The sequence below is a fragment of the Halyomorpha halys genome, unplaced genomic scaffold, assembly GCF_000696795.3.
Source record: "Halyomorpha halys isolate HHAL.00 unplaced genomic scaffold, Hhal_1.1 Scaffold18.1, whole genome shotgun sequence".
Classification (NCBI taxonomy): domain Eukaryota; kingdom Metazoa; phylum Arthropoda; class Insecta; order Hemiptera; family Pentatomidae; genus Halyomorpha; species Halyomorpha halys.
The window spans coordinates 1,137,664-1,162,627 of NW_027114407.1; the positions used below are offsets into that span (position 1 = coordinate 1,137,664).

A 24,964-nucleotide genomic window follows, 5' to 3' on the forward strand; every position below is an offset into this window, starting at 1 on the left:
ATCCTTACTCAGACCTCGATCATCCTCAGTTTATTTTTTATTTATATAAATATATAGTATTACCTATTAAAGGAATGTTCGAATTTTTTTTTACCAGAATGAGGTGGCGATGGGGCGCATGGCTCGCCATCCTAGTGGCTGCCTGTGTAGTAGGGCAGCAGCTCAACACCACCTCCGAGGAAAAGCCATCCAAGTTCGACGAAGTAGTCGACGACAAGATGTACGTAGAACCTACCAACATCACTGATCGCCCTTTACAAAAAGTAAGTATCTCAAAACTTGCAATGGTTTATAATTAAAATTATTTCTAGTAATTTTTTATTTCAGGTCTTTAGACGTTCACAGATGTCCGACTGCCCAAGGTATTGCCTTGCTGTCAAGGCGATATTTATGCCTATGCTTGGAAGAATGGTTGCGCAACAAAGAGCTATCCGATCCAAGTTAAACGTGGGGACACGCGAGTGAGTGTTTAGGCACCGGAGAAACTCAAACAGAGGAGAAATTCACTTTCTCTGACCAGTTAGGTCCTTCCCTCTCGCTAGTCTTATTTGATATTACTTCAGTACCCTCAACCTATCTTACATCATTCTTCTTTCTTTCCTCTTATCCCTTCCCTCACATCTCAAACCTCTCTTCTGCATTATTTATTTAAAGTACTCAACAGGACTCTTCGTTGACTATCAAATATAAGCAGAGTGGCATCGCTTATTCAAACTATGAAAAATGAAATAAACAGTGTCGTATCACATTACTTTCACTTTCTAATTCGTTCTTTTGGAAGCCTTCTTATCTCAGATGCAACCTATTCCGCTTTAAGTTACAGAAAGTAACTGAGAAAGTGTATTGAAATAAACTAAATTATACGGTATAATTATACAATATATACGGTCATCTCGGATGCTCCAACGTATTTGTATCGAGTGTGGTTCTGCTCTCCCAGAAATCCTTAATACTGCGTATTCGTACATATTCTTAGTGTTATACTTACTAAGTAAGTAGAAATGAAGTATGGGACAGGTTATAGAAGCTAAGATAGTCAGGGGTGACCGATAGGACACCAGTTTTTTTACTTTGCCACAACGCTGAAGAGAACAGTCTCCAGACCTTGTTTAAGAAAAGATTATGCTAGCGGAGGTCACCATTCTTCTGATCTAGCGAGTAACAAGCCTAAGGGTACCAGTCCTTAGAAGTCGCCTTTTTGGAGAACCTAAAGTAAACTTTTACCCTTGTGGGTGTTATGGAAAGTGATGATGTTAAAGTAACAAAATTTAATTATTGTGTAACATCATTCAGTACTTTTTTTTTGTCTGGTCTCACTAGAACAGAAAATTACATGGATTAATAAATGAATAGCATTATGTGAGGATCATAATTCATTGGAAATATTACTTTTTTCTTCATTGGTTATTAGAAAGTAAAAATAATACTTACTCTTGGTTGGGTTGCTGGTGCTGCAGGAACCCTACTTGGATATCTGGAGGTGAGGGGCCTTTGCGAGACATTTGACAAATTATGGATTATTAAAAGACTAAAATGTAATTAAAATAAAATAATAATAAATATAAATAGTAATAATAAATAATAAGAGGGTATATACGCAGAAGTTGATGGGTGATGATACCAGGGTTGACAAATCCTTTCTGCCCTGCCACCCAGGAAGGAGTATGGGGTGAGAAAGGGGAATAAAAGAGTTATGAAAGCAGGGAGTTTATCCAAGATCCTAATATGTCTTTTTGTGATGTTCTATAGCATCTAGATGTTATATTGTTTCCAGCTATAGTTCATTTTGTATGTGAGCTATATTTCATCTCTCAAGTGATGCACCTCTATAAATCTTCTTTAGTATGCTATTCTGATACTATTGAAAGATCTTCAGGACTGTTGGGAATAAGTAGTATAGTAATGAGGGTCTGAGTATTGCTGTGTATATCAATAGTTTAAGTCTGGGTGACAGCTCTGGTGAGTACAGTAGGTGTCTGAATTGAATGTATTTCATTATCTGTCTTATTTTATGAAACCTTAAACAGTTCACTAAAAACATTTACATTGAGAGGCGTTCAAATTGTGAATTTATCTGGGCTTATCCAGGAGGTCTCCATGAATTAATTTTTATTGATAATATGTGTACATAATATCACTATATGGCATTGGTGCACTGAGCAGGTTCCTATGACCCACGCTATATGTTGGATGCGTGCCATTACATATCCCTTGGTGTGGAAGTACATCCTTCATTAGGACATGCAGAGATGCTCCTATCAAGAAGAAAATCTTGGAACTAAAAACCGGAACTGTTTGCACTTCTTTTTTTTTAGAACTCGATTAAAACTGCCAAAAATGGAGCTAGTTTTAAAAAAGGAACTAGCTTTAGTTTTCAAAATAATATGATGGTTTTTTAAACTAAAGTATATATATTAGTGTGTTTTTTAGTTGAACCATCTACATTAGGAAATTCAATTTCTATTCTGTAATGATTTTGGAGTTGGCAGATCCTGCTGGTGTACATTCAGCATATTTTAAGTATGTAAATCATCTTACATCCTTATAATATCAGATAGTGGAATCCAAACCTCAAACCAAGACTGTTCATCGGGGTTATTGTGGTACTAGAAAGAACACATGGTAGCATTGGGCACCAAACATCTCTGGGCAGTATTATTTACTATCAACATTTTTTAGATTTAATGGTCTAATTGAATTTAATTTAATTCAGTTTAATTAAAGTATGATATAAATTTTTTTTTAGATTTTTTCTTATCAAATAATCAGTCCAATGTTATACTTTCTACAATAATTTCACTATTAGTATTTTTTGTTCATAGGTACGAATATTAATACTATAGATTATTTTATTGAACAATAAACATTGTAAAACAAACAAAAATTCTTATTACTTATCAACCATGTCAAAAATAATAAGAAAGATATTCTAAAGCCACAATAATTATTTTTCAGAGGATTCGTCGAGGAACAGTGTGGAGGAGATATGTGAGGTTCCCAGGTGCCGGGCGACCATGGGAGTACGGACCACGCAGTCCTCGCCTGGTCTTCAGGGACCTGGAGCCTGCTCCTGGGTTGGCCCCATCTTGGTCACATAACCAACTACTCCCAGAAGACCAAACTCAAGGTAAAATGCAGCTTAATATTCTGCTCTCCTTCACTTTTTTTTTTTATAATACTTAGTTTCTGAAAAATGTTAATGAACATAAAAGTAGTTATTGAAAGTTTTAAATTTAGGAAATAGTTTAATAGAAGAAATTATTGGGACAAAGGCAATTAGCCGGCAGTAATGAATTTTAAGGAAAAAAAAGGAATGAAGACAGAATAAGGAATCCTTGAGAATGACCTGAGAGGTCGAAACGTCGGATGTTAAAAAAGAATAAAGTTGAGAGAAAAGAGATCAAAATTGTTTTAAAAAGAAACTAAACCACTCTCAAACAACTATATAAATAGAAAATAAATCTAATGTTTTAATAATGATCAAATTTTCAGTTATGCATTAATAATAATGTAGAGCTTTATGTTACTCATTCCAAACTGAACTTACTATAAATTATTTTACTTTGAAGTTGGAATTCTCTGAATATACTTATTATATTTATTTTTGTCTTTGTTTTAACCAAATGATTAATTATTTGATCCATTACCAGTTTATATCCGTATTTTTCTTGACTATCCAAAAACAAAAGTAAGATTTACTTTTTTTTTTTTTTTTAGAAATACAGAATTCTATAATATTTATATAATTTTAAAGGATGGATATTTGATTATTTTTGTACATAACTGCCACTTCAATGGATGCATTTTTAAGATACTGTAACAGTTTTTGTTTCTATGTCATATCATTTTCCCACCTTGTCCTCAAGAAAGCATTGAACCTCATCAATGGAGCTAAATCGCCCTCTGGCCAAATGTTCATTCTACTAGAGTTTTCAGATTACCCATCAGAATTTTTCAATATTTTAGAATATCTGTCAGCATTTATTGCTCTTCTAGTATATACTCAGATAAAATTCAAACCAATAAAGTAACGGCAACTGATTTTTGGTGTTGAGAGGCAGAATGTTGGTAAAATTGGGACCATATTGAAAGGAAAATAATGTCACACATTCTCACCGCTGTCTAAGTTGAATCAGTATTTGACCGTAAGGTGATTCAGCTCCATTGACCAGGTGAAAGATTAAGTTCAAGGCTTTCTCAAGGAACTAGTATGAAATGGGCATTCAAAAACTGTCACAGAATCTTCAAAAAAGCATAGGTTGGGGTGCCAATTGTTTTGAGAGGTTCAATCTTTAAAATGTTTTAAATATTATAATAATAAAATAAATGGAATTATTAAAAAAAAAAAAAAAGCCACCTTACTTTTGGGATTACCTCATACTTCAATCATGATAGGGTAGGAACGGTATTTTTTAAAAATAACATTACTGATAATGAATTAAGCATTTTTTTCTCCTAATTATAAGACCTCCACCTGGAACAATCTGATATTGATATAAGTTAATTGGTTAGTAAAGTTTAGAATTAATGATATAGTCAAAGCTAAAATAGAGATAAGGGACGAATAACTAGAGCTTCACACTACCATATTATGAAGTATCCATTTTCATCTTCCAGTAATTGGAATCCAGATTATAAATATGCTTATTGAGCCTGTAGTGGCCAGTGTACTGTTGGACCTGTTATAGGTTTCCCCGATGCTCTCTAGAAAAGCTTCACTTCTGTGACTACAGGTACACTTTATAAGAAGGATTACTTATAGAAATACTGACTCTATATATATTTATTGAAACTTAAATTAAAGCTGTTTCTTTGTATTACACTAGCAAGAGTAGGGTTCTAATGTCAACAGCCACCTTGATTGTATTTATGTCCAATAGATGAGCTCAGAATATGTTCAGATTCCTTTCAGACTAGTCTCTCACCTTTTGATTGGACATGCTCAAACATCATTTCTCAGCTTAAAATTTATTTGCAATGAAAAACTATTCATATTTTACTCTCCATTGCATATTGTGAATAATTGCGAATCGATCTGTCACCAAGGATCTGGGCACTAATAATAATTTCTTGAATCATAATCTGTAAGGCCTAAGTAAATCAAGCAAATCTTTTTAAAAAAATTAAATATGAAACATTGGCTCAATTAAAATAGTTATTACTATTTGAGTTTTATTTGACCGCACCTGGACCATATTCCATTCATTATTATACAGAGTCAATCTTCCAAATATGGAAATACTTTTAGGATTTTCTGAAATCCTTCATATTCTACCTTAAAATCTTGGTCTATCTGGAAACAGAGCATGTACCAGTTTATACCATTTTTAGGTACATGGGCTCAGACCTTGTTATTGTGACATGTAACTTTTATAATTCATTGATCAATTATGTCAACTTTAAAAAAAAATCTTCCTGAATACATATGAATCTTTTGTGAATATTAATAACTCTTGGTCTTTATCTAATCTTGAAATAAATTTCCCAGTCATGTCTATAGTATACTTTCAGTTAGTAAAGTTATATTTATTAAATTATTACTAGCAGCTAATTTTGTTGGAAAGATGATGTGTGGGGCGAGGGTCCAAGAATGGTTGATTCAGAATTATGTGGTTTTGATTCCCATCTGGGTCAGTCAATATTTATTTTTCAGCTGCCCTAAGAAATAAATCTTGATATTCCTTCTCTGGCGCAGCATAGGTTCTGAATGGAGGACGCAACCATAAAAAAAATTTATGTATGACTTTTATCAAAAAATTGTATATAAATGACTGTTTCTTTATTGTATGGAGGTATGCTGAAACTACATAAATTTTAAACTGAAGATGTTAGAATTACATTACAGTAGGTTAGGAGTACATTACAGATCATTTATTTTTTTTATTTTATATTTTTAACTTAGTCTCAAGTATCGATTACTCCTTTCTAATCATTAATTAAGTTATGTTCTAATTTGTTATTCACATTATATTGAAAATAACCTTACACATTTCAGGAAATTATGTAAATTTTATTTTATTATTTTTTTAACTAAAACTTTAAAAAATACTTGTATAGAATATTAAGTACTTTGTATATGATTGGCATCCATGAGTGCTGTTGATGGCAGATATGGGAAACGCTGATAAGATTTATATTTTTTCCTATGAAGTCTTTGTAGTTATTATTTTTGAGAATGTATGTGGAGGCATTAAAACATTATATTTTAATTACACCTAATTATTATAATTTCTTTATAAAAATTCCATTATAAAAACATAATTGATGCCATTAACTGATTTGTATTTACACGAATTTAGGTCCTGATCTTCACTTAAAAGGATCCGATGGGGAATTTTTATTGTTTGAGTGAGCTGAAGCTATAGCAGTGGTGATCTAATCAAGGCAGAAAAAAAAAAGTTACATGTGGGTCATAACATACATTTTTATTATTAGTAATTTAATTGGATCATAGATGTCAACTTCCACTTGCTATGCTTGCTCAAGATATTGAAAGAACCCTCAATGGATCCTTTTCAGTAATTTTGAAGTGTAAATTTGGAAATATTTGACTTCTTCCATAGAAAGTAATTCCTAAATTTTTATCATTTTTTAAACTCTGAGAAAATATAGCTAATACAAACATAAAACAAGTTCAGAGACAGCAGATAAATTCTTAAATAACAAAAATCACAAAACAAATGACCAACCAACTTAGTAAAAACAGAACTTATAAGTTACATGGTAGTTTATTTCAGAATAGAAAAAGAACAGTAAATTGCACTGTACTGCTTTTCATATATGCCACCAACAGTGCTAGGTGTCACCCATCATCTACACAAGTACTCATCATTGATTGTAAAAAAACTATGAGTTTTTATGATAAATGTTTAAGCCTGCTTTTACATTTAATGGACTTTTTTTTCAAGCAGGGTCAGTAGTCTATAATTAATTAGGTCAAGTATTAATAATTAATTACCGAATTTCAATTATTCAATAGAATCTATCCAGTAAATTTTGAATCTAAGCCTTCATCACAAATGATATAAATTATTGCTGTGTATTTACTACTTCAACCATAATACAAATTTTTATATTTTCGACTTAATTTATGCACTTTTCAGCAGATATAATAGTTTAAAAAACATCAGAAGTCGTCAGTCGGAATATTTCAGATTTTCAGCCGGAAAACAGGTAGAAAGGCTACTTGCCTCAAAGTGAAAAGCTGAAAACAGTAAAATATTTTATATCTACTACAGATGAGAAGGAGGACGATGGTTGCAGCAGCGGATCCTGCCAGAGTTTGTTAGGCTGTTGGCTGGCTTGGGGTCGGGTCGGTGAATCCTGCCCTGGATTCCTCAGCTACTGTTGTGACCACTCGGCTGCCAAAGCTTCCACCTCACAAGAGCAGCCTCTGCCCCTCTATGGGCCTGTTACCAACGACCCTAGTAAGACAGACCACTACCGACTAACACATCAGTGAATAAAACACAAATCACAAATCATAGGCGACACAATCCTTTCTGTGACTTCAGGATTAATTGTATGTTGCTTCAAATTTAGCATCTGATACTTCTTTAAAATTCTCAAAATGCTCAATATTTTGTCTTCTTGATTTTTAAAAGATTTAGTTTTCCTATTAATTGCCTTATACATTTTTTTTTACCTTGTCTACTTAACAATAAAAAAATAGAACATCAATTTGTTTGTATTGATGAAAGCCTTTATGAGCCTTGGTCAAGCGCAGTACTAATCGTAACACATTCAGGCTCAACTCACTTGGGAGATTAAAAATTAAATTTTGGCTTGGACCTGAGGAAAAAATTAATAAACTGATCTTTTCACTTTAATTAATTAGTTATTTGCACTTAAAAGAATATTTTCACATAATCACGTGAATAATCCACATTAAAAATATGTAGAGAACATTATTGGGTGCAAATCATCTCACACATTGTATAGGAAATAACAATAAACATCATTGAATTACAGGGGTAGAAATATGAGTACAGTACAATAGAAGGTAAATAACAGAAGATGAACAAGGATTTAAATCTAATTTATTTAAAACCTAAAAATAACTTAAATACCATAAATAAAACCTAAATAAAAAAATAACTTATTTTTGGTAAAGGAAGGTATGAGAATGAAGTTAAGACAGACTGATAATAATGGTCCACCAAAATTTTATTATTTTCATTGCTTTTGTCCTAACAATTTGATTATAGTAACACCATAAAACCCAGAGAGTTGGCAACCTTTGATGGCATGTCATGCTGAAACGTAATGAAAATAATAAAATTGTGGTAAAGTATTATGAGACCATCTTAACTTTAAATTTTAGGCTATCAAAAACATTTGTGTGACCGGATCTATAGATTAAAATCATTCAATAGATTAAAATAACACCATGTGATGACAACATTGCATCTGAAAATTGTTAACCCTTTCTTATCTGAGAAGTAGAGAATTAGGAAGCTACTAGAAACCCTACCCTTTTTGTGGAAATTCTGCCTTAGACATACCAACAAATTAGGTACTTAACCTCACTGATTAGTTGTACCCAACCAAAGGTTAACTGGTCACTTTTAAATTAATATTATTTTGTATATTTATAAAAAGCAAGTAATATTCTTTCTGCTTGATAATAGTCTATTACTCCTTCATATACTTTTGGAATCTAATAAGGAAAAAGTTTTTAAAATGGTCTTGATTATTTAACAATCACAGAATTAAGCTAATGAAGAGGACAAAGTGTTTTTTTTTCATTGTGATTACTCTTCCTACTGCTAATTTCATTTTATTTCATGCAGAAAGCACTGTCATCTCGTCCAAAGTGAAACATACACATTACATTTTCTATTTAAATATTAATCCTTTTATTTATCCAAAAGAGCGATTGACTTAGATTTATTGACTTCTTAGAAAGTTGTTAGGCCTAAACAGGAACTGTACCAAGCAATGTAGAATAAAAACTGAATTGGATAGCATTATTTATTATTGTGCAGAAGTATTTTTTTTATTTCAATATTTTCCATTTGATTTAATTACACGACAATTTTAGTCAATGAGGTAAGAAGTTATTTACTTGATTTGCTGGTAGTCATTACATCAGCCTCAATAAAAAATAGTAGATATAAATAATTTCATTGTACCAATTAAGGTACTATGCTACATATGTACTATAATAATCTAATTCTAATAGTAATATAAATGACACAATTAGTCTTTTAAGTATGATGTAAAATCTAAATTAAAAACTTGTTTTACAATTTCAATTTAGTTGTTTTTAAATGAAGTAATTAATATTAGTTTTTTAACTGCATGATAAGCTTAATCATTTAAATAAATATATATTAGGTATTTTATAGTTGATGGTTACAGATATTTCTTCTAAGATCTTTTACATAATTTACACAATAAAATGTGAAAACTTACTCCATACATTTTAGTTGATGCTTCAGAGCTGCCTTGTATTCAGAGATTCACAACTTTGGTCCTATTCTTTATTATGAATAATAGTCCTTGTATCGATAGTTTAACAAACTTTATTTTTCATGTTAACTGAGAGAATTGATTTTGAAATATGAGTTATTGAATTGTTTTATTATTAGTATTAGTATTTTATTATTAGTAGAAAAAAATGGATTGCAGGCCATATCACAAAACTTTCACTTACCATCCTACTTTGTATTGAAATTAATACTTGTTTATTTCAAAAGCAGCAACAAATTTTATGGAGTACAAATTTCTTTTGTTTTTTATAAGAGCATTTTCTTCCTAAATTTAAGTTTCCCACAGCCTAATTCCTCCCTCAGTTGGCTCCTCCACTCCTCCCTGCTCATCACTTCTTCTGTCAGTCCTTGCCATGGCATACTCTCAGCCACATCTCTCGACTTGATACAAAGCCTTCCTCTCTTTCTCCTACCCTCATCTTCCCACTCAAATGCCATTTTGGAAGTCATTTACTACCCATACTTTTAACATGAACATACCATTTCAATCTTCTTTCTTCCATTACCTCCTGTACATTTTTTCTACTCTGTTTCTAAATTCTTTTGACATCTAGGAGCCAATTTTTCTTTACATCTATAATCTCTATAAATTTCTTTTATCAATCCAACTACACCAGCGCCAATACCAGCTTATTCAAAAAATTTCCAAAGCAATATCTGTGGGATACTGCTGTAGGCTTGCCTAGTCTCTTCACTTTTTCTACTTCTTCATCTAAAATCTGCCTTAGAGTAATTATATGATCAATAAAAGATCTTCCTGCTGTAAAACCACACTGTTCTATGGTTTAAGCAAATTCGTTCTGCAATGTGTTTTTGATTGTTCTGCCCACTAGTTTCATAATTGGGTTGGTCACAAATATTGGAATGATAAGTCCTAGCTTCATTTCTTTAGGTATCATCATCTAATAGGATTCCTCTTTAAAATTGCAGTAAAATGATTTGTCAGTAGTTCATCCACATCACTACCACCATATTTAACTATGGTGGTAACTCACAGCAAAACTCATGTCTTTTGGTAGGAGGATTTAGGATTTTGGATTGAAATAAAGATTTTATTTAAAAAAAAAAAAGTCATAACTTATTATTATCTAATGGAGGGAGAGGTTGTCTACAAGATGAGAGGGATCTAGAGGGACACAGAAGGCTGTTGCCCAGGGCCCCATTCCCTGAAGGGCCTTGTACCATCGAAAACATATTGCTCAGGGCCCCACAAGATCCATATCTGCTACTGTCTACGAGTTAGTCAAAAATCATGAACAAACCTGGAATAGTGTTTTATCTAATCTTGAGTATTATGCGAGGATTTTGACTTGGAGTTTGACTTCAGTTTTTTTTTTTCCAAGAACCTTGTATTTATAGTTCTTAGGACAACTCTAAATCGCTAAAACAACTGTTTATTTATTTTATAGGAAATCATAAACACATTATCATATCAAACAAGATTTACTATCTACTTCAGTACATCTCTCTAATTATTTTTTTTTTCAATTATACATAAATGATGAATAAGAGAAATGAAATTATTGAATCTTCATGTTTAAATGTCATCTATGTGTATTTGTGTTTTATTCACTGTTTGAAAGTACTTTGCTAACCAACTAATCTTATTTTTATTTTATTTTTTTCAACACTTTTTACTTAACAAAAGAATAATAATTCAAGATATAGGAATGTGGAATGAGGTCTTACATTATAATTTTAAGTCATTACACTAATCAGTATAGAAAAAATTTTCTAATGTATAACATTTCAACAAACAATACATATATACATTAATTGCTTTATTACCACATTGCATCAGAATTGGTAAGAATAGTTGATGGGGCAAAGTTGAAGAAATAGTCTCATAAATCTTACTTAAATGAAAGATTGTGATGAAAGGAATATAGGTTGTATCAATTCAAAAAGTTGATACTCAGCTACAAATGGCCTTATGGTACAGATATCTCCTTGTTCTATACCTGAGGAAGAGCCCTATCTCCCTCATCAACTTGGCCCTCAGGTTATAAGCAAGTACGATATGCTTGGTGGTCTTCTGTAATCCACAACTGGGCCATAAGGGATCAATGTCCTTACCACGTGCAACAAGCTTTGCTCAGAAACCACCATGCCTTTTAAGGAGATGAAGGACCTGTAGTCCAGGTTTCCACGCATGAAATGACAGTATGGAAGTACTTCTTCTGAATAGTCCCTTTTGGAGTCCGCATCCCACATTTGCTAAACTGTTGCCAACTTGGTCAGCAGATTGTGTGAGAGATTTTGGCTGCATACCTCAGGATACCCATAACCACTTTTTTATAAATGGTGTATGTTGCTGGGTGATTAAGGCCTCAAATCTTCTCTTGCAAATTCTGATGAAATGTAATAGCATTTTTACCTGAAGGACATTTCAGAATGGGTTGGTCAGCCTTTGACTGTTCATTTTGCAATTTTTTTTTGGTCAAGATTCCAGATAGTCCAGTAAAATTAGGGTTTAGGTTAGAAAAAATCCAGGTAAAGCTGGAGACTGTCTTAATCAATGTATTCTGCCTCTAATAAGAAGGAGCTAAGTTTGTCCCCAAGATATCAAAATAACTCAAAAACTAAACAGTTTACTGAAAAAATTATTTTATAAAATTTAGTGCATTGAATAACTAACAGAGCATTAGGGGTGTTTTCAAAACAATGATCAAGTAAGTAAATCATAAATAAATTTTGTTATCATCATTAAATGTTATTTTTAATTTTACTAAACAGATTTAATAATAAGTTTTTTTTTTTATTGTTTACTTACACTTACTGAAATATTACATTTCACCGTAAGACCTTATTCTGAAAAAAGTAGGTGTTATAATGGTGCATTTAACCATGTTTAAAAAGTAATATAGTCATTAGAAAGCTATTTAGATTATCTACAACTTTTATTGTATAAATTTTTGTGATAAGATTAATAGCAAGGCTGTGATTGAAGAGCAAATTTTACAAAATGGAAAAAATTCAAAAATGTGATAAATCACGCATTTACTTGACCATCGTTTGGAAAGCAACCCTTGATCGAATTCTAATATTATGGTAGTCATATAGCACATCATTTAATACTCTAGATTTGACAAAATAATATTTTTTTCAGTAAAGTGTTTAGTTTTTTAGTTTCTTTAAATATAGTAAAAATGTCAGAAAATTTTGATAGTACCACTTAAAGCTCTACACAGAAATCGGGGCAAACGTAGTTCCTTCGTATTTGATCCATAATATTTCAAATAAAACAGTTTCCAGTTTTACCAGGATTTGTTTTAAACACAGCAATCTATTCGATCTAATTTTACTGGCCTAGTACTCAGTTGCATTACTTTTTAAATAGGAGAATAAGAATGTATTTTATAGTTTTACTAACTGAATAAGCTAATTTCAGCAAATTCATAATTCCAAATACTTGTTATTTTAGATTTGATAAAAATCTTTATCTCAATTTGAAAATTGATTTCTCTCAATGGGTCATAAGCATAAATAATGTTCTAGAATAAAATCACTTTTAAAAAAATTCAGTAATAGAAACAGTTCAGTTGCTTCAAGACATATCAAGTGACAAAAAGTGTACAAGAATTTATTATTGTGTTTTCCATTTGTTTAATATAATGGATGAATTTATTGTTTTTCTTTAAGATTTATTTTGTACTTCATTTAATCTTAGGATAAATCACTTAGGCACAAGCATTTTAGGTTGGCCTTCCCTGTTAAATGAAAAAAAGATATTGTGACTATTCAATCATAATACTTTCAGAAGAAAACTTTAAACCAGATGAAATCACTATATTATAATAGTTATAATCGAGGATTTACTTTCATTCTTTCAAGGTAGTTTAATTTTAATAACTTTTACTTGTTCCAATTCTAGATAATTCTTATGACCCAAATCTTTTTGCTATAGGTTCATTTGTAAAGTAATTACAATAATAAAACCATTGCACATCACTAACAGACAAATGTTCAAAACGTTTCTGGAATCAAATTAAAATACATGGTACCTTTTGACTATGGCCTCAATAATGAATAGGTATCAGCTTTCGGCTGTTCAGATTTCAAAATTCTAATTGCACTCACGTTTTTGTATAGATACAAGCTCTGTGTGCAGTTTTTATTTTGTTGCAAGAAGTGTGTTATTCAGAGTAATTTTTCTAATAATATAGGAAATCACTAAAAGTAATGCCATCGAAATATGAAGCTTTTGGGATGTTATTTTTTCAAAAAGGTCACCAGATGAAAATTTTAGTTTAATGAAGTTTCAAAGAATGAAGTATATTAATCTTATTACAGATCATTTTATGCCAAAGAATCATAGCACTGTTTATTCATCATTTAATCATTTAAAAATAAATTATGATTATTATTATTTTAATAATCAATGGAAATGTTTACTTTACTATTATGTCAGTATTTTTGAAAAAGTAATGTTTTTTTGTCATTATTTTAACCTTTAATTTTTTCCACCCTCTTCCCGGTAATTTCTGATGTACCTTCTCCGATAAGTTACCAAACGATTTTAACCAGAGTGTGAAGTTCAAGTTTTCATTCCAAGGGACCATCACAAAATACAATTTAACCATCCCACGCCAAAATCAAACCAGTGCCACTGAAGACACGAGTTTGCTAAGATGACACTTTAGCACAATTAGCTACCATGACATCTTATTTGTGACATTAAACTAAATGAAAAAATTGTTTAATTACATCCATTAAAATATTATCAACACAAAACATTAACGTAAAAAGCCCCATGCCAAATGAAAAACTCTTAACGTATAAAACAGAGGACATAAGACAAAACTTGTGCAATTAGAAATATGAGCAAGCAAATATTTCTTGTAACATTTATAAGCAACATTTTATTAAAAATTACCCGAAACATTTTGAACATGATTGTTATATTTATTCACATAAAGCTGATTAATACGCTTTTGAAAATTGCTAAAAATATATATATGTGGGTCATTATCTGAAGATGCAAAAATTCATACCTATTTAGTGGCATACTACCTTCACTAGTACGCTGTGCAGGAATACCTTTAATTGTGGTTAAAAAAAGTGTTCAAATGAGGTAGTGGAGGGTAAGGGAGGAAGTGAAGGAAAAACGTATCCTCATGAAACAACTGACTTAATCAGTTTAGTGAATTGAAGAAAACAATCAATTGTAGATAGAAAATGAATGTTTAAAGTGTCTTACCTATGGGATCAGACATTGTGAGGAAGTGAAAAAACGATATATATTTTTATTGACTACTTATAAATCTATTTTAGAGTTAAAACACAGCCTCCATAAGAGAACAAAAGGAGTGGAATAGTTTTTATTGTTTTCTAATGACTGGCGCTCATGTTAGAGGTTGTAAATGGACCTGGACTATGGCTTTCACATTTTGGATAATGACCCATATATATTTTTTATTTTGAAATTATAATAATCATACATATTATTATTTTTTATGTTGGTTTGGTTTTAATTATAATTTTTGTAATATTTTATATAATTCCATTTATTTTATTCATTAAAGTGACCCTCAGATTATGATAGTGTTACAATATTTGTCAAACTGTAACCATTTTTATATACACCTATTATTATATTTAGATCAGTCCATTTCTCTGAGACTATTTGTCTCAACATTTAACTAAATTTATTGTTATTTAAAACAGGCTCTTTGTACATAAGTAGTGCTTCACTTTTTAACTGCTTTACTGATTTATTTCTATATAAATGTTTAGTTATATCGTAATAATGAAATATAACTTCCTCTTGCTCATATTATAATTCTGTTCCAACAAAGCAAGCTTGAGTCAGTAAATAATAATTTTAATGCAGTCCTTTCTCCTACATCAAATTTTAAAATTATTACTTTTAGATTAATGCTTTGCCTTGGGGCTATACTAAATCTTTGTTTATATGCTTGAAATTATTCATTATACAACTATCATGTCATTAGAGAATGTATATATTATCTCCCATCTTGTATAGGTTCATTATGTATCAGAAGCGAGGTGGTCTAATGGTTAAGACAATTGGTCTCCAATTCCTGGTCCAGGATTGAATCAATCTGTATCAGAAAATTTATATATTAATTAGATTTGAAAGGGACTCCTGGGATGCAATGACCCTCTGTAAATTCTGGACCTGATCCTTCAGTTTTTTTTATAGAAGTGTCAAGTATATAAAAAATATAACAATAAATTTAATAATACTTTAATGTGTCCTGACATTTTAACCTAATTTCTAGGCCTTCTTCAGGGCTATGATAAACAAAATAGGACTATGAAGAGAGTGATAAAAAATAGATATAGTGGATATACACAGAAGTTGAAGAACAATAATAAAAGAAAAAGCTAATCAGGAGCTTCTAATGCACAATTGAAAATATAAATTGCCCAACAAGTTAAGGGAGAACCTTGTTGGTGGAGCTTAGGCTGGGAGATTACTCTCAAGGAGAGGAAATCATTCCATCTCTACTTAACTTAATTAAGAGAGATGTCTTGATAAACATTTGTTTTACATTTTTTCAACAGGGTATACTAATTCATAAGTTGATTTATAAATAAGCAATAAATTTCAAATTAATATTTACTCTTAGAAAACAAGACTTTCACCTGAAACTGTTTTTTAAAATAGATAAAACAACAAAATTGTAATAAACAAGCCTGCTTCAACTACTAATAACTAAAAAAAAATGCCTTGACAAAATCTTCTTTAAATTAGCAAAGAGAAAACAGTGTTTTCTTTAATAACAGTTCCTGAGTTATTAAAACACATTTATTTAACTTTTTTTAGCGACTAATAATTAATATTTTCAAACCCAACTATATTGCACATCTACAGCCTTAGAAAAATCATCTTTAAAAATTTCAGCTTCATAGGATTTTGTCATGGTTAGATTATGGCCACATATGATTTATTTGCTTTCATTATTGACACAACAGACCCATGTAGATCCTTGGCCTGCTCAATCACCTTTGCCCAGTGATCCCTGTTGACTGCACACTTGATGGATATTCTGTATTTTTTTAAATCCTCTTTTACATAATCCATCCATCTTGCCTTTGGTCTTCCCCCAGACCTAATTCCATCTGGCTTCCCATGACAAAGCCTTTGTGATGTCCTTGCTCCCTATTATACTATTTTCCTTTCAAACCGATACAATTTTTTTAGCCACTTCTAATTACTATTTTTTTCAAATATCTTTTAATTTAACTGTTACTGCTTTGTTCCTATGTGTCCATAGTGTCATCTAACACAAAAGGAGTTTTTCAAATAAGACTGGTCTTTCTTGAGATTAGCATGTTTAGACAAACAAACTCTTTAGCTTGTATAGATTAATTTATAATGTAATATAATATAGATTGATAGATAGAAAATAATAAAGGGTTTCCATGGGAACTTACCCAGAATATTTTAAAAATAAAAATGGTTGCTAAGAACCGGCTAATACTGATCCAATTTAGAGTTTTTTTTTTGTTTTGTTTTATGGTCCAGTAGAGGATTTAATTATTTTTGGAATGTGCTGCAATAATGTTCCGAAAAATTTATATTTTTTAAGTTATCCAAAAATAAAATAATTTTTTTTAGCCACTTAAAATCGCTATTTTTTGAATCCTAGTCTTCCTGCTTTTCATAACAAGATTAGGAACCTACACCTACAGAAGCTTTTCATTAAACAGGTACTGCTCTGTTTCTATGGTTCATAATGTGATGCTATGTGGCCTAAAGCGTTCCTCAATAAGCCATTTATTCAATACTTGAGATTATCATGTTCAAACAATCAAACTTGATTACTTGAATTTATAAAGAATATTTTAAAATAAAAATTAAATAGGTTACACCAACTTATTTGTGTTTCACTTTGACCTCACCCCAACTCTTCTCGTACGTCATCCACGGTCAATTATCTCTCATAATTAAAAATAAAAATGTTTTCAAGCACTTATATACTGTAACTCTACTAATACTGGTGCAATTTAGATGATTTTCACTTTTTTTGATTGAGAATTTAATTATCTTTGTAGTGAGCAGCTACAATGTTCCAGGAGATGTATATTTTTTGAGGTATCCATTAATGAAATAAATTTTTTTTAGCCACTTAAAATATTTATGTTTTCAAACCTAGCCTTACTGCTTATCAGCAACCTTTAATAATTTCAGCTCCATAGGAATTGTCATGGCAAGATTATGGCCACATATTCACAAAATGTTTTTATTAAATGGTTACTGCTCTGCTCCTATAGGTCGTAGCGTAATTCTATACTACCTAAAGTCTTCCTCAATAAACGGTCTATTTATCACAAAAGAGATTTTTCAATACATATTTTAAGCATCGTAAGAGAGGCCTAGAAGAAGTTGTGGGAAGAATTCGGAAAATGCCTTGACAGGGAGTACAGAGAGAATATAATATCTTTTGGAAAAAAGTAAAAGCACTTAAGGGTAAAACTTCCAAAGAGATCAGAAACATAAAAGATGAAATGGGGCATATGATCTCAGATCCACAAAAAATCTTGGATAGATGGAGACAACGCTATTCTTTGCAGTTCTCTGACCACATACGATCCCCTGAATGAGAGTTAGCGAACGCTCTGGAGGAAGGAGAAGGATGTGATACGATATGGGAGGAAGATATAGATAGGGCTCTGGATTGTTTGAAGCTAGGTAAAGCACCAGGCAGAGATGGAATTTTTTCAGAATTTATCAAATATGGAGGTGAAATGAAATGACAAGATCACTGCAAGCACTTTTTCAAAAGATATGGTACAGTAAGGTTATTCCGAACGGCTGGGAATATAATATCATAGTACCAATTCATAAGAAAGATAGTACAACAGAATGTGGTAACTACAGACCAATATGCTTATCCCAAGTAACGTATAAACTGTACTCCTCTATTCTAGAAAGCAGGTTACAGGCACTTATAGAGCCAAAACTAGAAGAAGACCAGGCCGGATTCTGACCTGGAAGACAAACCCAGGACCACATATTTGCTCTACGAACTATTGTAGAGAAGGCATGGGATAGAAATCAGATCACCTAAAGTCTCCCTTTGAATCAGTAACCTGATACGAAATCTGGAGGGTACTTGGAACCAAAATAATTCCCGCAGACCTCCTAGAAGTAATTAAATCAACCTATCAAAGTCCTAAAGGAATAGTTCGTATCAATGGCCGAGATTCAAAGCCATTTTCTCTGGAAAGAGGTGTAAAACAAGGAGATAGCCTCAGTCCATTATTATTTATTGTCTTTATGGATGAAATCCACAAAATATGGAGGAGGAGAACGGCTTGGACTGTAGCCGGTATGTGGAACATGAAGACGGTACAAGTACAAGAGTTTCTATATGCAGACGATATCATGCTGGTGACAAACTCTGAGGAAAAATTGCAACAGGCCATTATAGAATGGCAAGAGGAACTTGCCTGCAAAGGAATGAGTATTAACAGCCGCAAGAGCAAGTTTATGACTGTTGCCAGAGATGAAGTGGACGTGGTCAATGTACATATAGTATGCAATGATGAAGTATTGGAAACAGTGGATTGCTATACCTACCTTGGAACATCTGGCTAAATAGACCAAGAAGTGTCCAATAGGGTAAATAAAGCAAATGGTATTTACCAGATATGCAATACTATTGTGGAGAGAGGTAGGTAAGGATATCAAGCTCCATATCTTTAAAGCAATATATTTTCCCACACTATTATATGGCAGTGAAAGTTGGGTGACCCAAGACAAGCACATGAGCAGAATTACGGCTGCTGAAATGCAATTTTTGCTAAGAATATTGGGCAAAACTAGGAGAGATGGGATAAGGAATGAAAGAATAAGAGAAGAACTTCAGATCCCCTCAGTAAAATCAGTGATTGAACACCGACACCTCTGATGGTATGGACATGTCTGTAGAATGGGGGAAGACATAGTGCCAAGAAAATATATGGAGAGGAAAAACACTGGCTCAGATGAATATGCTTGCCATGGGCCGAGATGTGTGGACCAAGTGGTTAGAGGCTCCTCCTTGCTGAAAGGTACTTAAGTAGGATGAGAAAAAAGAAGAAATGTTGGCTCAAATTAAAATAGTACACCAATTTACTATTTAAGTTTTATTTGACCGCACCCAGACCAAATTCCATTTATTAAGATTTTAAGTATGGTTAAAATCAAAAATAATAACTCTTCGTGAAATGCTTATAGGTAAGATGGGAAAGAAGTGTGGCAAACAATGAAGGCTAGGTGTGATGAAAATGTAAAACAGTAAATTTGATGCTGTTTTAATTTGTGGATATAGGCTTTGTTCAGGGCTATAATTGGTTTCATAGATGCAATGTTAAATTCAAGGTTATAATGATGTATTTTATTTCAATGGGCAAAAATTTATACATAATCATGAAATATCTTGTGGTTGAACATAACCCTAATCATGACCTACTTGCATAACTTCCCCTTTAAATACTAAAACTATAAACAACACTTTTTTGGCACTCTAATGACTTTAATCAATTATCCTTTCAGATAACATAAGACTGGCTTATTATAATAATGAAATCTCTTCTGTAGGTTATTAGTAATGTATGTGTACTTCATTTATGATTTATTGTTTTATTGACATTAATTTTAAACCCACGAGCTATAGCTTGTTCATTTTTTGTACCTTTTATTATTCCTCTAATTCTGTAGTAATAATCTCTTCTAATCAACTCCATTAGAGTTTCTTTTAAAGGTTTGATAAACTTTAAGTTCCTTTTGTATGTTTTTATATGCACTACTTAACAATAATTAGGCATCCTTGCACAAGACCTATGTAGAAATTAATAAAGCTTATTTATAATGCTTAAATTAGGTGTTTTAGTGAAGTAATGAAAGAAATAACCAAGTTGGTTAAGGAACTACAGTACTTTCTCCACACTTGCTGCAAAACATCAATTGTCCATACACTAAGAGAAGAGAACTTTTCCTTTATTTGCTATTAAACTTTAAATAAATGTAGATCATCCAAACTAAGCTTATCAAAGCCAATATATACAATGTAAAGAATCTGTTTATGTTCTCGATGCTGGATCAAATGGACTATTTGACACTACAGTATTATATAGTGTATGATAAATAAATGATGGAAATGATTAAATTTCAATTTTATTCTTTAGGAATATTTTTGTTCTGATATTTAGATTAGTTGAAAAAATAAATGAAGAATAAGAAAATCTTATTGATAGCAGAAGTCATAATCGATACTGAAGAAGAAACTTTTTATTTTTAATAATTTTTTTTATATCAACTAACTTCTAATTAATTAATGTCTTCATTAATATATAACACTAATAGTTTTTATTTAATTTCCATTTACTAGAAAACAACTGACAAGCTTTAATTACAGGATGTGGTGTTTCTGTGAAACAAGGAGCCCAAAGGAGAATCGTCGGTGGTGATGAAGCAGGATTTGGAAGTTTCCCTTGGCAGGTACAGTTTGTTTAAGAGGGTGGGTTAGGAAATACATAAAATTAAGTATGTGAGATTAATATTGATTTGTCGGTATCATTTGGGATATGTTTGGCGTTAATTGATAAATGTACATGTCAGAATTATGATTTGATATCAATTATTTTTCAGATAATTATTTTATCACATTATTATTAATGATATAAGAAGTATATGAAGTTGAATAATAGATAAATAGAGTGTAATAAATACATAGAATAAAAACTATTGTAAGGAGTAATATTAATAAGCAAGAAGGAAAGTCATTAAAAGCAAGCCATATAAATTATCTGCCATATAAAAATATTTAGTTAAATAAGATTACTTAATTAAACAAGATAAAAATAATTAGGTTAAAATTGTATAATTTTAGTGAATTATATGATCCATATATACTAAGAAGTATCTATCATATATCCTACTACACATCAAAAATACATTTTATAAAACATTGCTAACTATTACAATTTCCATATAGCTATAAATTCAAAAAGAATAAAATAAAATGAGAATTATTTTGATTGATTTTATTTTGCTTACGGCAGATTTTAAACCAGCCCTAAAATGCTTTGGCAAATATTTAGACAGGGGAAGGGTAGGAAAAAATATGTATACATCATATAGTTAATGATATTTTTGAAAGGAATATGGTCCGGGTGCGGTCAAAAAAACTCAAATAGTAGAATTATACTATTTTATTGAGCCAACGTGGGGCGAAACGTTGGCTCAATAAAATAGTATAATTCTACTATTTGAGTTTTTTTGACCGCACCCGGACCATATTCCTTTCATCTTTACACACGGTCAATCAATAATCTTCCAGTATGTCACAAAAACATAAGTGTAAAATAACAGGGGTATTTTTGGGTTTTGACTGCCGTCAAAATAGCCCTGACGAAGCCCTGCAACGTGGGGCGAAACGTTGGCTCAATAAAATAGTATAATTCTACTATTTGAGTTTTTTTGACTGCACCCGGACCATATTCCTTTCATCTTTACACACGGTCAATCAATAATCTTCCATAATGATATTTTTGTAACTTCAAAACAAACCAACTTAAATTTAGCTGATCACTTGGATCTCTGAACCCTGAAACCCATTTGGGGGCCTTGACTATACTACTTTAACTTTTACTCATTATTTTTACCTCTTGTATTTTCCAAAAAAATTTTAAAGTTAGTGAGGGGCAGTTGTAGCCGAGTTTGTTGAGACACCAACTTAGCATTCTTGGGTCTGCAGTGGTGCATGTTTGAATCTGCCTAAATACTAAACATTAGAATCAAACAGGTTATTTTCTATATAATCAAACTCAATATCAGGTTATACAACTAATAAAAATTTTATAGTCAATAAAAACTTTTAATCCATCTAGACTTGCTTATGATGTACAAAGATAAACATTTGTTTAGTTATTTGAATTATATTTTCATAATTTACTTAAATGGATTATTTCAAAGAAATTAAATTTTTAGGCCTATATAAGGATCGGTTCAAGCAGATGTGGGGGCTCCTTAGTGAACAGGTACCATGTGGTGACTGCTGGGCATTGCGTGGCAAGGTAATATTTTCAAAAACATCTAATACTTTCATTTAATCATCAGTAATAATATCAAATTTCACTTTATATTTATTTATTTTTATTCGAGTTAAAACTTTTTATTTCAGATTTTTCATACTGATTCTTAGACATCTCATTTATTTCTTTGTATCAGTAAATTTCTAATTTAGAATATCAAATTGAAAATTTGAATATAACAAGACTCATCCTTATCTCCAGTTACCCTCTTCTTGATTTGTGGTCCTTGGTTCTTGGAATAACTGAAACTCATAAAAAATATACTACTATCCTCTGGTTCCAGATGTTGAAAGTCTGAACCGCACTATCAATCCACCAATTTTAATCAATTATTTTTTTTAATTAAGTGAAAATTCCTAATATACAATTATAGATTCAAAAAAATAAAATTTCTTTTATAACAAGATAAAATTACATTTTTCTTAAAATAAATTATTTAATTTAAATAATAAGAAATCATGTTTCAAATAACTAAAAAATTTAATTTCTATTTTGGAGGACAAATTCAACCTGTTTTTACTTCTTCAGTTCTTTATTACAGTGAATATTTTGTGTTAAAACGAGCTCATTAATAAGATAACAAAATTTTATTATTACGAGTTCACTCTATTTCAAATTTTCTTTACTTCTCCATCCTCTAAAAAATACATACATTAAAAATCTTATTAAAATTGAACTAAAAGAAAATTATGTTGGAGGAAATGATGGTCTAAGTTGTGGAGAAATATGTAATGCAGAACAATAAAAAAGTAAAGAAAATCTGAAATAATGACGTGAATTAAAATAATAAAATTTAATAGTTTTGTAAAAAAATAAATAAATAAATATAAACATGCATTGTAGAATGAGTTGATATGTTACTATGGATTATATATATGTTATTCGCTAAAACTAATTTATATGGTAGCATAGTTTTTTTTCTAAATGTGAATTATATGTTACTAAAGGTTAAAGATCTGGTTTTAGCTCAGAATATCCACTTTGATAAAGAATTTGTCCTTGAAATAGTATAATTTGATTTAGCATTTTCCCTCTTTGAAAAATATTTAATAAAAGTTTATTTTTGGGACATAATTTCTTTTTATTCTTCTGGATGAGTGTCAAGTCGGCTAACAATGGTCATCCATATCATGACTTCCTTTTCAAACTGAGTTTCTCATTCATATATCTTTTTAACTTTCAAATTTTTTTCTCTTGTTAGCTTTTTTTTTTTTAATTCGTGTTTTAATATGTTTCAAATTTGTTGTTCTGATTTATTTGAAGATAGATCACTTTGTAAGATTGATTCTTATGGAGTAATGGAGCACCTGCCAACACCCAGTTTTTCCTGATTGGATAAATAAACAACTGAAAATACTTCCAAAATCTTAGCTTCCGAAATAGTGGAGAAGAGAAAAATTGTTTATACCTTCATAGCAATTAGTTTTATTATTTATCCTGTCAAAAAATCTGATATTAAAATTTTATAATGGAAGGAAAACAAATAAAGATTTTAGTTCTGACATCTCATCAATCAAAGATATCAGAGACGTTGAATAAAAAGTTTGTAACTGTAGTAGTATTTCTAGTTTTTAGTTAATTAGGTAAATTTTTATTACAAAAGAACATATGCTGCATTTAGTTCACAGTAGGAATATGGGAGTGAATGTATTCTAGAAGGTGAGCCAGATATTTATTCAAAACTTGAAGGACTTTACAGGTAAGTGTTTTATTTATTCTAAGATGATGCCTAATATTGCTCTCCATATAATACAGATTACCAAACGTTACTAGGCCAAAAAAATTAAAATGTAATTAAAACTTGATGACAAAAAATCCCTTTCTGTCTTTTTTTTTCCTGGATTATTTCCTCCTGATTTGCTAATGTATGTAAATCATCATTTAAGATACATTTTTCTTGAGAAATGTTCAACACCAATATAGCTTTAGGTTAATCAAATCTGTAGGCTTTCATTCACTGTATTCTCCCTACAGCTGAAGATACCCATGAAAGGTCCTTGCAAGGTAAGGTTGGACAGACAGATGTAAGATATCTTAAACAAATAAAACGCAATATACTTCTGATAACTGCTGTTTTGGGCCATGATCCATTGGTTTTTTTTTTTTTTTAATATTAGCATTAATATTTTCTTAAAAATTCAAAGTCCTAAAATATGTGTTTTACATGTTTATTTTTCGTTATCATAATTTAAAATTAATTTGTGAGTTTTTAATTCAAACTATATTGTTTCAATTCACCATTATTGTTATATATTATTATGTATTCAACAATTGATCGAATATTTTATTTAATTTATTAACTTTTTTTGGAGACTAAATTTTACAAATTTAAGCAAGGTGGATTAGTAGTTACTAGGGTCATTTAAACAATGAGCAATAAATAATTTTTTTTTAAATAGAGTTTTAAAAATGCATAAATT

At 30.8% G+C, this 24,964-nt stretch overlaps 1 protein-coding gene across 4 annotated transcripts in view; it reads left to right on the plus strand.

The window, feature by feature from the left end:
* LOC106680842 (serine protease 33) overlaps nt 1–24,964 on the plus strand; it is a 123,091-nt gene that overhangs the window by 93,599 nt on the left and 4,528 nt on the right. For 3 of the 4 annotated variants that reach the window (XM_067051612.1, XM_014420833.3, XM_014420824.3), the window contains 5 exons: nt 98–263; nt 2,956–3,127; nt 7,239–7,427; nt 20,867–20,949; nt 22,441–22,526. In XM_067051612.1, the coding sequence (XP_066907713.1) occupies nt 99–263; nt 2,956–3,127; nt 7,239–7,427; nt 20,867–20,949; nt 22,441–22,526 (695 nt within the window). In that variant the 5' untranslated portion in view covers nt 98. The remainder of the gene's footprint in view (nt 1–97; nt 264–2,955; nt 3,128–7,238; nt 7,428–20,866; nt 20,950–22,440; nt 22,527–24,964) is intronic. The other variant, XM_067051613.1, reaches the window with a different exon arrangement.